This window comes from Mchenga conophoros, linkage group LG8 (assembly GCF_057382185.1).
Source record: "Mchenga conophoros isolate Kocher_MC1m ecotype Shallow Benthic linkage group LG8, M_conophoros_male_GT1.1, whole genome shotgun sequence".
NCBI lineage: Eukaryota > Metazoa > Chordata > Actinopteri > Cichliformes > Cichlidae > Mchenga > Mchenga conophoros.
Genome location: NC_140533.1, coordinates 1,312,839 through 1,329,371, shown reverse-complemented (window position 1 = coordinate 1,329,371; position 16,533 = coordinate 1,312,839). Strand labels below are relative to the sequence as shown.

Below are 16,533 nucleotides of genomic sequence, written 5' to 3'. Positions count from 1 at the left end.
TTTCACAGCAGAGATGGAGCTTTATTACAGTCGACTGTAAGACGCATTCATATAAAAACCCAATGCACTACTTCTGAAAAAGAGGCACGCACTCTGGTTGGTGCAGACGGTGCTGTCACAGCACCAGGATGACAGAGTCCTTCAGCTTCTCATTTGCTGCCCTCAAGGAGGCGCAGCGACTCCTGAATCATGTTCAGACTCTTGTCCACTGGTACGTCACAAAAACCCAAACACACTTTAATATTATAAATGTTTCACAGTGCAGAAACAATACGAACTCAAAAGTAAGAATATTATATATACAGTGAAAGAACTTTTGGTGAAATATACCCAATGATGTGTTTGCCCAACACAGTGCTTCTTTGTGATAGAGCAGAGAAACCTGGGACGCTCGGGGGAAACCCAACCCCTGCAAAGGTGTCTTCTTAAGTTTAACTCACACTCAGGCTTGTATCCGGACGCCTGCGATGCATCGAAACGTGCTCTGTGCAATCTTTTATGTTACATTTAGCTTTTTATTGCCAAAGTCCATCCCTACACCAAATCAAGACAACCTTCTGCTCTCCCGGGTGCGTCTAACATTTATGCTCGGGTTCTGCCCAAACAACCGGCTCCACGCTGCAGGAGAAACAAGGACATCAGCTCATCTACACACCTGCAGCTCATTTACTAACTTGCAATAAGATAAAGATGTTAGCGTCGCCACCATAGCAGCATAGCTATGTTGCAGCTAGCCTGCTAACTTTAGCACTTTAAAAATCCTGTTTAAAAACAACAACAAAAAACTAGTGCTGAGTTTTTCACCGAAGCAAAAAGATTTACCTGCCAGCTTGAATAAACTAAAAACAGTACATGAGTGATTTTTAGCCAACGGTAAAAAAAGATGGAAAACAGCATGCAGCTGTAAATGTGATGTCATGCTGTAAGCTGGCCTCTCAGCTGCTGTCTCTGGGCTGATGCTAGCTCACATACACGAGCAGCAGGATGCCTGGTTTAGAGTTACTCGCTAACACAAACAGCTGAATCAATCAGGAGCGTGTGGGGATGGCTGTCGGCGACAACACTAACAAATGAGACGAAATGAAAACTGAACGTGTGAACAGTGCGCCCGCCCTCAGACCGAGACGCTCCTATTCAGAGTTCTCACTGACAAACCGTCCAGTGAGGAAGGCTGATGCAGCGGTCCGTGAGGTCCTCATGGTTTGGATCAGCCTGCTGCGGTGCCGGGTCAGCCCTGATAAACTAGTTCAAGTGGCCCCAAAAGTAAAGAGCCCTGAAAACCAACAGTCTGGATTCAGATCACAAAGGTAAATGGAAAAGCATCAGAGGGTCAGTCTGTGACTGGAGCTGGAGCCGTAGACGTTATGGTGGAGATCAGGGCTCGGACTGCTTGTATTGTTGGTGCTCGTTGAGGAGCTCGTAGCTGGAGACCAGAGGATGGTACCTCAGACACCACCTGACGGAGACACAGAGCAGCAGCCAGTGTCAGAACAGACCATGACGCTCCAAAACACAGCTGTCCCCACAGCCGGCGTCCGACCGAGACAGCAGGCTGAAGAGCTGCACCAAACACGGCGAGAACACTGGGAGGGACTTACCCCGCGCTGCCGCTGTCACACGAGGACATGGCGAGCGTCTACTTGGTGTGATGCTCGTAGGGAATGCTATTCTGAGGTTGAGGGAAGAGAGAGAACAGAGTCAATATGTCAGAATCCAAACACACAACTCAGCAACACGACATCATCACACAGGCATCAGATTACAGGACAACAAGTACCAGCTTACAGAAAAATTACTGCTGTGATACTACTGCACTACTACTGCAATACTGCTGCACTACTGCTGCACTACTACTGCAATACTGCTGCACTACTGCTGCAATACTGCTGTACTACTGCTGCAATACTACTGCAATACTGCTGCACTACTGCTGCAATACTGCTGTACTACTACTGCAATACTGCTGTACTACTGCTGCAATACTGCTGCACTACTGCTGCAATACTACTGTACTACTGCTGCAATACTGCTGCACTACTGCTGCAATACTGCTGTACTACTACTGCAATACTGCTGCACTACTGCTGCAATACTGCTGTACTACTACTGCAATACTGCTGTACTACTGCTGCAATACTGCTGCACTACTGCTGCAATACTGCTGTACTACTGCTGCAATACTGCTGCACTACTGCTGTAATACTGCTGCACTACTGCTGTAATACTGCTGCACTACTGCTGCAATACTGCTGCAATACTGCTGCAATACTGCTGCACTACTGCTGTAATACTGCTGCACTACTGCTGCAATACTGCTGCACTACTGCTGCACTACTGCTGCACTACTGCTGTAATACTGCTGCACTACTGCTGCACTACTGCTGCACTACTGCTGCACTACTGCTGTAATACTGCTGCACTACTGCTGCAATACTGCTGCACTACTGCTGCACTACTGCTGTAATACTGCTGTAATACTGCTGCAATACTGCTGCACTACTGCTGTACTACTGCTGTAATACTGCTGCACTACTGCTGAAAACCCAAACAAGCCCAGCTTTGTCGTCCGTACTTGTGCGCGGGCTTTTCTGCGTGCTCAGCTCACATGAAATATTCAGTGAGTCTCGTGCTGTTGGTTCACACAGACTAGGAGCAGAGGGAGTGTTGTACCTGTGAGGTGGACATGCGGGAGGTGTCCTGTCGCCCAGTCAGATCGGAGGATGACACGTTGATCGGAGCGCCGCGGTGCAGCCTCATGCTAACCTTTCGCTCACGCTCCATCCCGGACACTTGTCGAGGAGACGTGTTAGCTGGAGACCATAAACACATCGTACTGTGAGATGAATAAGTCCATGTTTCAAAGACTGACTGCAAAGGGCTGGAGTTCATGTTAACCTGTACATGCTTGCACCGTGTCACAGTAACATCACCTGAACCGTTAAAGGAAAGACAAACGATGTGAGAGCACCATCACCTCCATCAAGGAGCCAGCCGCACAACAGCAGACAGATCATCAGCTGACACGCTGAGGCCACTGAGGCCACAGCAACACTACAGGAGCAGCTCCTCTTCGTCTACAGGACGTGCGCACTGCATATAAACACGTCTGGACACCAGATTCCTACAGAGTTGTGATCTGAATGCACCAGGATCAGCTCTATAAGTTCTCTACATTGTGTTTCTTTTATTTATTCTTTGGTGTTATTTCAGTTACAGCTGACACCATCTGAGCTGACAGGCAGGAGAAAGGAATAAAAGGAAGGAGGGAGAAAATAGAACAAAATCTAATAAAAGGATGGAGTACAAATAGAAATGCACAACACTGCACCTGTAAGAAAAACCAACATAGAGCATCTGGAACACAGAAATATGAAAGTGCACAGATACATGTACCAACGATCTCCTTTTCTTTAACGGAGAACACCGTCCTCTACCGAGGTTGTTTCCTACATTTTTTGCGTATTTGGGACACTTACATGTGATCTAACGATGCTAACGCAGCTGGAGTGAACTGACCTGTCTGTGAGGTGGGTGTTAGCGGGGTGGGCACTGTTCCCTCCTGGGTCCCTCGGGGGCGCCCGGGCGCAGCAGGGACTCTCGCCCCGGGGTTCCTGCTGTGCCTCAACCGGTCGTCCCGATCCCGACGCTCCCTTTCTGCTTCCTCTGCTGCACGGTTGGCTCCCTTTAGCAGGTCACAGAACAGATTATGGACCGACTGAGACTCTGCGGGTTTATTAGCCTCTGCACGCATGCTAACCCTGTACTGTAACCATCGCGCGCACTTTGGCCCGGCACAGATTCGTTTATGCTCAGCAGGCTTCTGTACTTTTTGCACTAATGCGTGCACTCGTGCAGGAGCTCTATTCCCCTTCACGAATTCCTCTCTCTGTTACAAAGACGCCATCACAGGACCACGTACCAGCCTCCACACACACATCTTACTAATGTGACAGGCTTGCCATCCTGGTTTGTCGCCAACATGGACGACTGACAGGGTGGGACTTCCACCAGCTTTGGTCTAAAGCAAAGTAACGACCTTCACAGTCCACGCCGAGACATCTGAACCTGAGCCACAGAAAAACAGGGTCATGAAGTATCGACTAAAACTATGACATGATCCAAACTCACAGTGTGCCCTGTTACAAACTGCAGAGCTGCTCTTTAACCCCGTGTTCATGTCTATGCACAGTTTTAATATCTCTTTACATGTGAACAGTCGGCCATAATTAGAGGCGTGGCTGCTTTGAGTGACAGGTGGATGATGACTTGTTAGCCCTCACTGAGCTGGACCCGGCAGCTGTGTTGGTACTGAGCAGCTGTCAGCAGGACTCAAACAACCATTGCAGATCATTTCTAAATGTTTAACACACAATAACAAACCAGCAGCTAACAAACGAGGAGGAGACGAGCCCTGTTTGTCAGTCTGGTCCCCGTGTGTGATGCATCCTAGCAGGTCACTAAACATCTCACCGTCCTGTGTAAACAGACGCAGCAGAGAGGACCTGCTGTGTCAGGAAACACAGTTTGCTTCAGGCTGACGTCTGTTTCTTTAACGTTAACTAATAAAGATTTCATGAATTACAAATTAACTTTCATCCATTACAGAAAAAAAGACTCGTGACCATCTCACAGACAAAACATTATGTACAGCTACTTTCAGTGTTGCCCTTACAGTAAAAAGGGCCTCGAGGTCATCCTTGTTGTGTTTCAGCACTAAAGAAAAAAACTGAGTGATATTGCAGCTCCAACATCTCAGACCACAGGATGGAGTCACACCTGTTCAACCTGTTTAATGTTCTCCTGCTTCTCTGACAGCTGATACTCACAAACTTCAGCATGTTCCAGTCGAACACGTAGTCGTAGGAGAAGCCCTGTCTGTGGAACAGGTTTCTGAAGAGCTGCCGTAAGTACGAGTAATCGGGCTTGTCATCGAAGCGCAGGGAGCGACAGAAGTTCAGATAGGTGGCGAACTCAGCTGTGACAGAGTGGAAACAAACATGTTTGAGCCGACGTGCAGCTGGGATCACGCGGCTTCAAATAAAGGAAAGCTCTGAAGACGGCAAACTCACAGGGGTAGCCTTTGCACAGCACCTCGATTGGCGTGGACATTTTCTTCTCACTGATGCGTTCGTACTTCTGCCTCTTGGTAGCGGCCTTCAGCCCCTGCCAAGGCAGCGAGCCCAGATTGAAATACATGAGGACGTATCCCAACGACTCAAGGTCATCGCGCCTCGACTGCTCTGTGGAGACAACGAGCGGAAATAAAGATGATGAAGAGGAAACGGGTTTCACTACAGCAGCAGAGTATCTCAGGTGGGATAAAGAGGAGCAGGAGTGCGTGGCGGATGACAAACAGGCTTGTTACCGATCCCAAGATGAGTGTTGATTGAGGCGTAGCGAGCGGTGCCAGTCAGGTTCTTGTTCTCGCGGTACGGGATGTGCTGGTGCGTGCGAGCATCTCGGTACTTTTTAGCCAGACCAAAGTCAATAATGTACACCAAGTTGCCCTTTTTGCCGAGTCCCATCAGGAAGTTATCCGGCTTCACGTCTCTGTGAATGAAGTTCTTGGAGTGAATGTACTCGATGCGACTGATCTGCAGTGGACCACAAACAAAGACAGACAGATTAGGTCCAGTGCAGCTCGTATCTGCGCCCGGCTTCATTCATGCATTCACGTGTGTGCACGTTCGTGTGTGTGTGTGTGAGCAGCAGGTGTGTGTGCACGTTCATGTGTGTGTGCACGTTCATGTGTGTGTGTGCACGTTCGTGTGTGTGTGTGTGAGCAGCAGGTGTGTGTGCACGTTCATGTGTGTGTGTGCACGTTTGTGTGCACGTTCGTGTGAGAGCAGCTCACCATCTGGTCAGCGAGCAGCAGGACCGTCTTCAGGCTGAACTTGCGGGAACAAAAGTTGAAGAGATCCTCCAGGCTGGGTCCCAGCAGCTCCATCACCATCACATTGTAGTCGCCTTCAGCTCCACACCACTTTATTGTTGGGATGCCCACTGCAACCACACAGAAACAAATGCGTCTGCAGTCACTGTCTGATGGGTTTCTCCTGCTGGCAGCGTCTCCACTATCACCGCCTCCTGCGCTGCTCAGAATAAGCACACAGTGATGAAGGGCGTGTCCTCGGGGGTAACAAAGTGCTCCTGCTCTGATACTGAAACCTTCACTCACACCCACGTAACAAAGTGTGATTCTGTCCTACTTCACTCCCTCCTTTAAATGTGGCGCTGACAAAATGAAAACTGGCGTCCTACTTGTGTATTGGTTTGGGCAGTCATTTCCACGCTCTAAAGGAAACTCTGCAGCATCTCTGCAATGTGTAAAGCCCACATGTGCCTGCAGGCAATCCTGACACTGGCTGAGCTGTGCTGGGGTCTCCTCTCAGACCTGGATCAAGGATGTTACGTCACAGGCTTACATCACATCCCACAGGGTGTGATTTAGACTCAGGAACATGAGGGCCAATGAGTGCTGTTGGTGCATCCATCACCTACACCAGCCACATGAAGGTCTGTCCTGTCCTTCTGTGGACCTGTCTCACAGTCCTGAGACTGCAGTGGGAGACCTGGAAGAGCTGGACTACCTGGTGCTGTCCGGTGCTCCCAGCACTGACACGGACATGAAGGAAGAGCTCAGCAGTGTGGAGCGCCGCAGATTCACAGTGTCTGACTTTCTCAGTGATAATCCTGAACTGAAACGAACTTTGTGTTAAACTCTGATCATCACTGCTGTGAGCCGTGCACCGAGCTGAGGCTGCTACATCCAACCCACGGGACAGTCGAGGCGTGGACACAGAAGCCTTCTGTGCTAAACCGCAGCACAGCGGTGGTCCACGGCTCACTGAGGTCATTCAACATGACCTTGTGTTTGTTTGGTGACTAATGGGATCACTGCAACGACAGGCAAGTGTCCATCACATTACACGTGGAGGAATAAAGAGAGCAGAGTGTAGGAGCAGGAAACGAGTCCTGCAGCTAACGAGTCCTGCAGCTAACGAGTCCTGCAGCTAACGAGTCCTGCAGCTAACGGGCGATCGTGGCTCAAGAGTTGGGAGTTCGCCTTGTAATCGGAAGGTTGCCGGTTCGAGCCCCGGCTTGGAAAGTCTCGGTCGTTGTGTCCTTGGGCAAGACACTTCACCCGTTGCCTACTGGTGGTGGTCAGAGGGCCCGGTGGCGCCAGTGTCCGGCAGCCTCGCCTCTGTCAGTGCGCCCCAGGGTGGCTGTGGCTGCAATGTAGCTGCCATCACCAGTGTGTGACTGGATATGTAAAGCGCTTTGGGGTCCTTAGGGACTAGTAAAGCGCTATATAAATACAGGCCATTTACCATTTACCATCTAACGTGTCCTGCAGCTAACGAGTCCTGCAGCTAACCGTGACAGACTGCATGAGAACGAAGACACAGACAGACTGTGGTCACCTCCTCCTTGCATCATCTTGTAGATCTTGCTCTCGATGTGGAGCTGCGGATGTTTCGTCTTCACACATTCTAACTTGATCGCAACTTCTTCTCCCACTGAGATGTCTGTGCCTGGAAAAAGACCAACAGGGATACACATTAATACACACAGTGACACACACACAGATATAATGGAAGCCACAACATCAACAACAGCAATATTCATGGAGATGTTCCTGATGATGAGTCCTCTGGTCTCCAACATGTTCCTGTTTCCAGCAGCACACAGAAGGACAACAACACCTACACACTGCTGTGTAAACGTCAGTGTGTCTCCTTCATGAGGCGGCCTACATGGATGAAGTGAAGAATCTGGCATCATGGTGCCAGGACAACCACCTCCAGCTGAACGTCGGCAAGACCAAGGAGCTGGTGGTGGACTTCAGAAGGGGTCAGCACAGAGACTACAAGCCCATTATCATCAATGGAGCTCCAGTGGAGAGGGTGCAGTCCTTCAAGTATCTTGGTGTCCACATCTCCTCAGACCTGACATGGGCTGCCCACATTCAGGTCCAGACCAAAAAGGCTAGGCAGCGCCTGTATCACCTACGACAACTGAGGAAGTTCAGGGTCTCTCCAAAGATCCTCAGGATTTTCTATACAGGCGCTGTGGAGAGCATCCTCACACAGAACATGGCATCGTGGTTCGGGAACAGCTGTGTGAAGGACCAAAAAGCTCTCCAGAGAGTGATCCGTACAGCAGAACGCTGCTGCAGGATTGCTCTCCCCCCGCTTCAGGACACCTACACCAGGAGATGCCGGACTAGAGCAGCGCAGATACTGAAGGACCCGTCCCATCCAGGCAACAAACTGTTCCAACTTCTGCAATCTGGTAGAAGGTTCCGCATCTTCCGGGCAAGGACAGAGAGACTCAAGAGGAGCTTCTATCCCCAAGCCATCCGGGCCCTAAACACACACACCCGCCCTCTCACATCATCTATAACTGACTGAGACAGGACTCTTCCAGACACTAAACCAAGGCACAATGTACATTTCAATTCCTTTAATTTTAAATATGTTTATATTGCCTATCCTGTAAAATAGTCAGATGTCTATTCATATTAATGTACAGAATTCACCTGCTTGCTGCTACTACTGCACATTCACCCAGTGTATATACTATATGTGTGTGTGTGTGTGTGTGTGTGTATATGTATGTCGAGGAGCGTGTCAGGCTACATTTCACTGTGTGTTATACTTGTATAACTATGCATGTGACAAATAAAGAACCTTGAACCTTCAAAATAAACTAAATACAAACAAATTTCATAAATCGTGACTTAGCTGGACTCACAACACAGCAGAGAAACAGGAAACCACAACAAATCCTCAAGAAGCTGCATCTTTGTCAGCTACAGCACAAACAGGAACCCAGGTGAGGCCGAGCTCCAGGACATGGAGGAGGAGCAGGCAGACCAGGGTCAGGCAGCAGACAGGTGCTCGAAGAGGGAGGTGGATGCTGTGAGTGGAGCACAAACAGGGAGCAGCATGTTCTGCAATATTCACGCCACCCTTCCAAATGCTTTTGTGACACAGCACATGTGCAGACTCTGCTCCTGCTGCAGCACCTTACCTGCTTCTTTAAAGGAAAACTCCGGACCTGCCAGCCTCAGGCCCTCGGTGCACCAGCCAAACAGGATTTTTATTATTAAACTTACTATCATCAGTTTGCTAAACACAGTCAACACTAGTCACAGTGTCGGTGTAGTGGTCCTCGTACAGTATTTGGGTGGTGCAGTCGTGCCGCGCCGACATCGGCACCGTTAAAACATGTCAGCGGCGCACAAACAGAGCTATCGTCTGCCTGTGAATGTGACTTCAAGGCTGACACTAACAACTCCCATGTTATTTAACCCTTTAAGACCGACCATAGAACCAAGTCCGCCAGAGCGCATCTTATATTTGTACATGCTGTAGTGCCAATTTTGGGAGTATTTCAAGTTGCTATACATCAATACAACTGTTATAGCCCAAATTTTAATAATATGTATGCATTAAGTCCATAGTGCTACATTAATTGCAAAAAAGTGCAATAAACTACAAAAAAATTGAAAATCGTTTTTGGTTTTTTTACATATATTTCTACTTGGAGAAATTTAAGGGGTTCATCCCTCAAAACTTTAAATACAAAAAAGTTGCAAAAAATAGTTTACAACAACAGGAAATTTATTTTGAGTGTCTTCATAGTTTTATTTTTGAGATACAGCAATTTTTATATACTGCAGGAAAAAAACAAAAAACAATCCTATGATGCAAATTTGCAAAGAAAACAGCAGGTGCATCAAAATAAACAATTTCCAGCTGTGGAATTCAAGTTCTAAGCATCCCAGCAACTATTCAGAAAAGCATCAAGTCAAACATGACTTATGAAAACACCAGTATAGGTTTATAAGGCCTATAAGTAAAAAAACAACAAAAAACAACCCACATTTTCCGCGAAAACGACGTCACTTCCGGTTTCGGGCAGGTAATGGCGGACATGCGATAGTTCGCGCTGACGTCTTTTTCAGTGTAGGAAGTGTTACGAACAACTGATGGATCAGCAAAGCGTATTTCTGGAATATTATGTCTTCGTTGCTGCAAGCGCTTTTTATAGAATTTTTGCAAAACTATATGTGGAAGGAAACCGTGACCGAGGACAAGCTGATGGCATCAGATGTAAGTACAACTCCTCCGGTTTCATATGCAAAAAAAGAAAAATATTGCGCTAGCTTACGTGGTTGCAGTGCTACAGGGATTTAAAAATAGTTACGCAAAGCGGAGCGTGCTGCTCTGACTGGCTTTAAAGGGTTAACTGAGACAAAAAACCGATGCTGTACTCATGCAATGATTAACTACATTTCCCAGTAACGTCAATCCTTCTCATAGCTGTGCTGTGGAAGCTGCCATATTACCTCGCCATCTTGAGTACAGAGGCAAGGATGGACATGCTGTGTCACCGAATCGTGTTTTACGTATGTGGTGAGAACCCAGCAGAACAGTCTGAATACATGCTCATGCATGTGTGAGCGTCCACCGATGTTAGCACTGACAGCTAACAGCTGCAAACACAGCAGTAACACTAACACTGCTGCCATCTAGTGGTGAGATTTCACACCCTGTAACTTCAATAAGTGCCAGCAGCATCACAGCCGTGGAAAAAACAAAGAGACACATTTACACACAGTATTTTCATTAACACACGAACAGATCAGGATGGTACATAATGTTTGGTGTTCCACACGTTCCACATTATCTCCTGTGGATAAATCCTGAGCTCCACCGGAGCCTCAGACTTTTCTAACAGGTGAGTTCAGTCTTACAGAAAACCAGACTGGCTCATCTTCAGCCGACTCTCTCGACTATGGAGAGAAACACGTGGAAACCTGCGTCCACACGTTATCATTTTCACTGGGACAACAACTGCTCCCCCATCAGGTGTGTTCATATGACCCCACTATGAGCTCCAACCACTCATTTTAAAGTGACGACTGAATTTCAAGGAATTAAGATAAGTGTGAATATTATCTTTAGCTCTGGCACAATGACACCTCTTAATGTCAGTAGCTAGCAGAGACACAAATCCAGCCACAGGGGTCACCAGCAGCAGTAACAGGCCAACCCCTGCAGGCCCCCCGAGGACGGACAAAACCAGGCGCCTTCTGAACAGGGTCAGGGTGACCTTTGTTTGAAGCACACTCTCCGTCCTCACACTAGCACAGAGGGTTTAGACTTTTACATAATGCAATCCAGTCAAAAAGGTTACATTTAAAATATTTACTGTGGTAACTGATGTAAGGATGTCTCGTATGTACCTCACAGTGAGTGATACACACGGTTAGCAAAACACAGCATGCTGGACGAGACAAAGTCACACTTCTAGCTCAGCACGCAAGTGAAGACTAAGCTTCTATCATATCAGGTAGCATCTAACGCTGGAAGCTGCTGGGCCTCGACCACCACGTCAGCATTTGTGAGCTTGCTGTGATGCAGACATCAGTAACTTTGTGGCTGAAACGGTACTGCTTGCTGACCCATACATGAGTGCTGTCTGTTTCATTGTAGGTGGTAACTTCTGTCTGAACCCCGCCTCCCTAAAATAAATTCAAGATGGCAGCAGCCCAGATGTTAAAATTCAAGCCACAACCATCTTTTTATACAGTCTTTGTTCATATTAGTGGCTGACTGGCATATTAGATATTAGATATAGTCAGTGTGTCCTGGCTCACACTGGTGCCACTCCCTGAACCATTGATGTTATGGACTGGGGTCACAGTGGGCGACCCTTTGAACAGCATAGACTGAAGAAATTCCCACACGGAGTGGACAGTGTGGCTGTACGGTTACATACATGTGTAACACAAAGGCTAACAGATATGTTCCTGTGCAGTAGATGGGCTTAACGTCTACCAACAACTGCTCACACTGTCAAACCAACTCACCGGACAATTATATCCACGCTCTTTGGTTCTGTCCACCAGTTCAGAAGTTTTGGCGCGAGATATGTGAAGACTTATTGAAGTGTCTGAAATGTAACATTCCAACTTCCCCTTTAGTGTGTTTGTTGGGCAGCTTAGATAATGTCACTACAGATAAGAATATAGCTCATATGGTTTTCACTGCCCTATGCATAGCCAAGAAAACTGTCCTCATGAACTGGAAAAATAAAAATAATCTTAATTCTAACCAATATAGAAATTATCTATTAGATTACATTAGTCTTGATACAGCCTCTGCCACCACATCAGATCAATTGCTCTGGGCTCCTTTGATCAGCTCCATCACCTAGTGGGGGTGGGGGGGCCACAGCCCTGGCGCAAGGTGCCGCCGGTGCATCGAGCCACCTGGGGGGCTCTTCAACTGGTGGGGGAGATTGTCACATCTTGCAGGAGGTCTCCTCTCTCCAGGAACTCACTCTGCAGGTGGGGAGAGATATATGGGAAGTGGAGGAAGATCTCAGCCTGGGTGTCTATTGTCTTGTGTAATCTGGAAGATGAGTGGATGACGGGGTGGGCGCAGTTTTCTCTGTGGTGGGGCCAGGTGAGCTGTCCCGGGCTCTGTGGGGCCAGGCGGCGCTGCTGAACTAGGCCCCGGTCCCAATGGGCCTGGGCCCCCTTTCCCTGGTGGGTTGCAGAGTATGGGGGTGCCTACTGCGGTCAGCGGGGGAGCTGGCTCCAGGGAGGGGCCATTTGCCCCTCCCTTCCTTCCCTCCCCATCTCCAGCTGCCTCCCTCTTCCCGCTCCACCACAATCACCCACACATGCAGGGCCTTGGGGTAAAGGTGTGTCACCAGGGTGCAGGGGAGACTACCCCCCCCCCCGTCCCCTTCTGGCTGCCTCTGCCTCAATTTTATCCCACAACTTAGACATTCACATTACTCACACTCTCATTACACATACATATAGGATCTTGGGGGTGGGCACGATACACGGAATCCAAAAGACTATCAGGGTGTACACCCCACCCTTGGCGTCGTTGCCCACCTCTCAATGTTAAATACATGTAGACATTGAGGGCTAGCAGGAGGGACCATGCGCTTACCTGCTGCTCTCTGGCAGGTAGCTCCATGCCCTCCTGGGTTTTAAATGCACCTTAGAACACACATGCATCAACACTACAATGAGCGGGTGGAGGGAGGTTTGGAGTCTTCTCTCACCCCCATTCTCTGCGACCTGCTGGAGCGGGGGGGGGCTAGGAGGAGGAGTTGGCCGTCCGACTGCGGGGCCTCCCTGCTGCTGCAGAGTCGGGGCGGTCTGCTTCTCCCCACCACAGGGAAAAGGGTAACATCACCTGGGTCTGGGTGCAGTTCCCCCCTCCAGGGGCAAGGGTACCTAGACCCGGTTTGTAGAGTACGCTTGGGGAGTGTGATCGTGTGTACAGCGTCTCTCTATGTCTGTCTCCACGTTGGTTGAGTGTGGAGTAAGTGTATATGAGAGCATGAGGGTGGGAATGGATGTTTGTGTCTGTGTGTGCCTGTATGTCTGTGTCTATATGTCAGGTTGGGTGTCAGGCGCCACCTCTCTGGGGACACCTCAGGCCCTCCAAGGTTTGGAGGCCTATCTCCCCCTACCACCACTTCCCCTGCCAGTGGCGGACTCCCTCAGACATCGGTGCGTTGGTGGTTCTTTGTGTCCGGGGGTGGGCGCCTGGGTACACACCGGCTCACTCCTTGGTGGCTGCTTATCGGGGCCTGGAGCCTGGGGCTCACTCGGGCTCCTTCGGAGGCGGGGTGCCCCCGGCCTCTCGGCCTGGGGCTCGGTCACTCAGGCGCGGCTGGCTGCCGGCGGAGCTCACGGGCGCGTCACTGCAACCCCCCCTGGCTTCTGCTCCGCGGCTGCTGAGTGAGCCCTCATCTGGGACTCTCCTCAGCTCTTTCTGGGACAGTGGCGCAGCTGCCCCTCTGTTGGTCTTCCTTGGTCTCTTGATCTCCTCCATACCTGCTTCATGCCCTGGAGGACGGGGCTGTGCCCCCCCCCCTCTATCAGATCATTACATGAAGGAACCTTTTAAAAACAAGCACGTCCATGCTCACAGGTGTACACACGGGTGCTCACACACACAAACTGCACCCTTTTTGGCTCCTACCTTAAAGCACACTGTGCGCTGTCGATCTTACGTGCTGCACAATAATGTTTAATATTTAGTATTTACTGTCATATTCCCATAGATCATCATGATGTTGTTTATTATGTTGCTCTTTCTTTGCTTTTTTTCTCTTTTTTCTTTCTCAGCAGGTGATCCAGGTGATTGATAGATGTGTTTTTTGTCTGTTTGTTTTGTTGGTTTTTGCCCTTTATCCCCGCCCCTCTTCCCCGCTCTTTTTCTTTCTCCCAGTCAAGTCTGTCCCGTGTGTAGCAAGTGAAAATAAAATAAACAATAAAAGGTGAATCAAATAGACCATTAAGGCAAGGCTGGGATGGTCAGTTTGGTAAAGTAAATCCGTTGGGCATCTTTCTTTGCCTTTAGACAAGAATTCTGATGCAAAAGAACCAAACAGGACAGGCAAAGAAAGAAAAGAAAAGGACCTGCGCAGTACACACAGTAACAGTACACACTCTTCCTCGTTTTGTTCCTTGTTGTTTCCGTACTTTCAGGCTATTGTATCATCCCCCCCCCCCCCCCAGTGTAACCCACCTTGTGTTTCTGCCGTTACACTAACTGCACTGTCGTGGGTGAGGGCTGCAGGGTGGATGACCTGCCTCGGGTTAAACACCACACACACGGGATAACAAACAGTAAATATCACGTAGACCCGGAAGTCCTGCAGCGGTGACCAAATCTTCACTTTCTGAAGCGCAGCAGTGTTTTGAACGGCACGTTTCAGGTGACAGCTTCCACTCACCTAAGTAGATGTCCCCGAAGGACCCACTCCCGATCTTCCTGCCCAGCCGGTAGCGGTTGCCCACTCTGAGCTCCATGTCCGCGGTGCTCTTTGACACAGTCTCCTTATCTTAGTTATGAAGCACTTCTCCTGCAGTATGAAGGAATATTAGAGCTTTGAGTCCGTCGGTGTACACAGCCCGGTCCCTTTCGATCTCTTCCTGTAACAGCGCAGGTTTCACCATCCCCTTTTTCTCTTTCTGACCACCGAAAGTCTGTAATATCGGTATGGCCCGGTACCGTGAAACGCGTAGTCTATGCTCTCCGTAGTTTGGGGGCCACTGTGATCCCAAACTTAACGATGGACTCCGATTACTCTGATCCAACTCCAGACAGCTGAACGGGTACGCAGCGTCTCCCAGTCTGTGAAAGCTGTCACTCGCTGCTGACGTCACTTCCCCTAGCAACTACAGGCAGATGTGGAAAAAACATGTCAAAGTGAACTCTCGACACTTACATGTCCTCATACAGACACGGGAAACCTAAACACACTTTGGAGTACAATAAAGCGCTGGCTCGGTGACTATACGGAAGCAGAGCGCGTGAAGCCGCTCGCTCTAATCACAGTTCATGTTGCTTCTTTGGGTCGAACAGAGTCCAGCGTTACTGTGGTGAATGTTTTCGGACCATGCCCGCAAGTCTGTTGCTATTTTCTGATTGGCTCAATGTGGACCGACCACAGGTTTTTTTTTCATTGGCTGTTAGGAAGCTTCTCACGTGGCAGGAGTGTGTTTTTAAAGTTAGGTAACCCGCCCTCACGTGTACGCCAATGCGCTGTCTGCATGCTGCATTCAAGTCCTGTCAGAATGTGTGTTTTTATGGCTTCATCCCGCCTCACAGTTCACAGGATGAGCTTTAAATATAAAATACATTTTGGGTGAAAATACTCCCTCCACGTGAAGGGTCCATGTAAAAGAAGAAAACAAACAAACAAATGATTGTTGACCACACAAGAAATGCAAAAATTAGCCAAGAAATGCATCAAAGTTATGGCTGAGTTATAACACCATGGCAACGTAATAATAATCATATAATGACAAATTATATATATTTTTAAAATGTATTTTCCATGGCTGACAGCTATAAAATAGATCTTACAGTCAGTGCAGATTTGAGGGAGAATGTCTGCTGCTCTGTGACTTGCTTAGCGAGCCAACATCCCGTGGATGCTCCGAGGAATCACCCAGGAACAAAATGCTAACTTTGTTTTTACTCTCTTTCAAACTGTGACAATAACTCACTCAAGGACAGAATGTACAGGTGATCATAGGGCCAAACAAATACAGTTTATTGGCATACTTTTGTTTCTGTTTAAAAAGTCTTTTAACTTTATAATATTTAGTAAGGTAAAGTAATGCATTTTAATTACACAAAGGTGACAAATACTCTCTCATAACCAAAACACTGCTACTGGCTGTGTGGGACATTTAGATATAGATCCTGGTGTAAAATCAGGATCTTTCATGTTGTTCTCAGTGTATTGTTGCAGGGCTCACACAGGCAGCTTTACAGGGCTGAACACCTCAGCTCAGTGGGTGTGTAGGACATTGGACTAACGATCTTTAATCACATAGTTTTATACACCACTATTGAATGTAATTATGATCAATTCTTAAACTCTGGCTCCCACAGGGTGTCTTTTGTCTCTTTCCTTCACCCAAAGATGCACATGATCAGTAGTGAGTCAAAGAGCTTAAGCGAGGACTCCCAG

At 48.4% G+C, this 16,533-nt stretch overlaps 1 protein-coding gene across 1 annotated transcript; it reads right to left on the bottom strand.

Annotated features, from left to right (window-relative positions):
- On the bottom strand, positions 1-15,402 carry LOC146567878 (casein kinase I). Its single transcript, XM_085283555.1, has 10 exons — positions 14,785-15,402; positions 7,425-7,535; positions 5,855-6,003; positions 5,366-5,594; positions 5,070-5,240; positions 4,827-4,975; positions 3,517-3,682; positions 2,671-2,810; positions 1,599-1,669; positions 1-1,456 (listed from the first exon to the last, which is right to left on the bottom strand). The coding sequence occupies exons 1-9, from the start codon at positions 14,858-14,860 to the stop codon at positions 1,637-1,639; spliced, it is 1,224 nt and encodes a 407-aa protein (XP_085139681.1). The 5' UTR covers positions 14,861-15,402; the 3' UTR covers positions 1-1,456; positions 1,599-1,636.
- Positions 15,403-16,533: the final 1,131 nt, after the last annotated feature.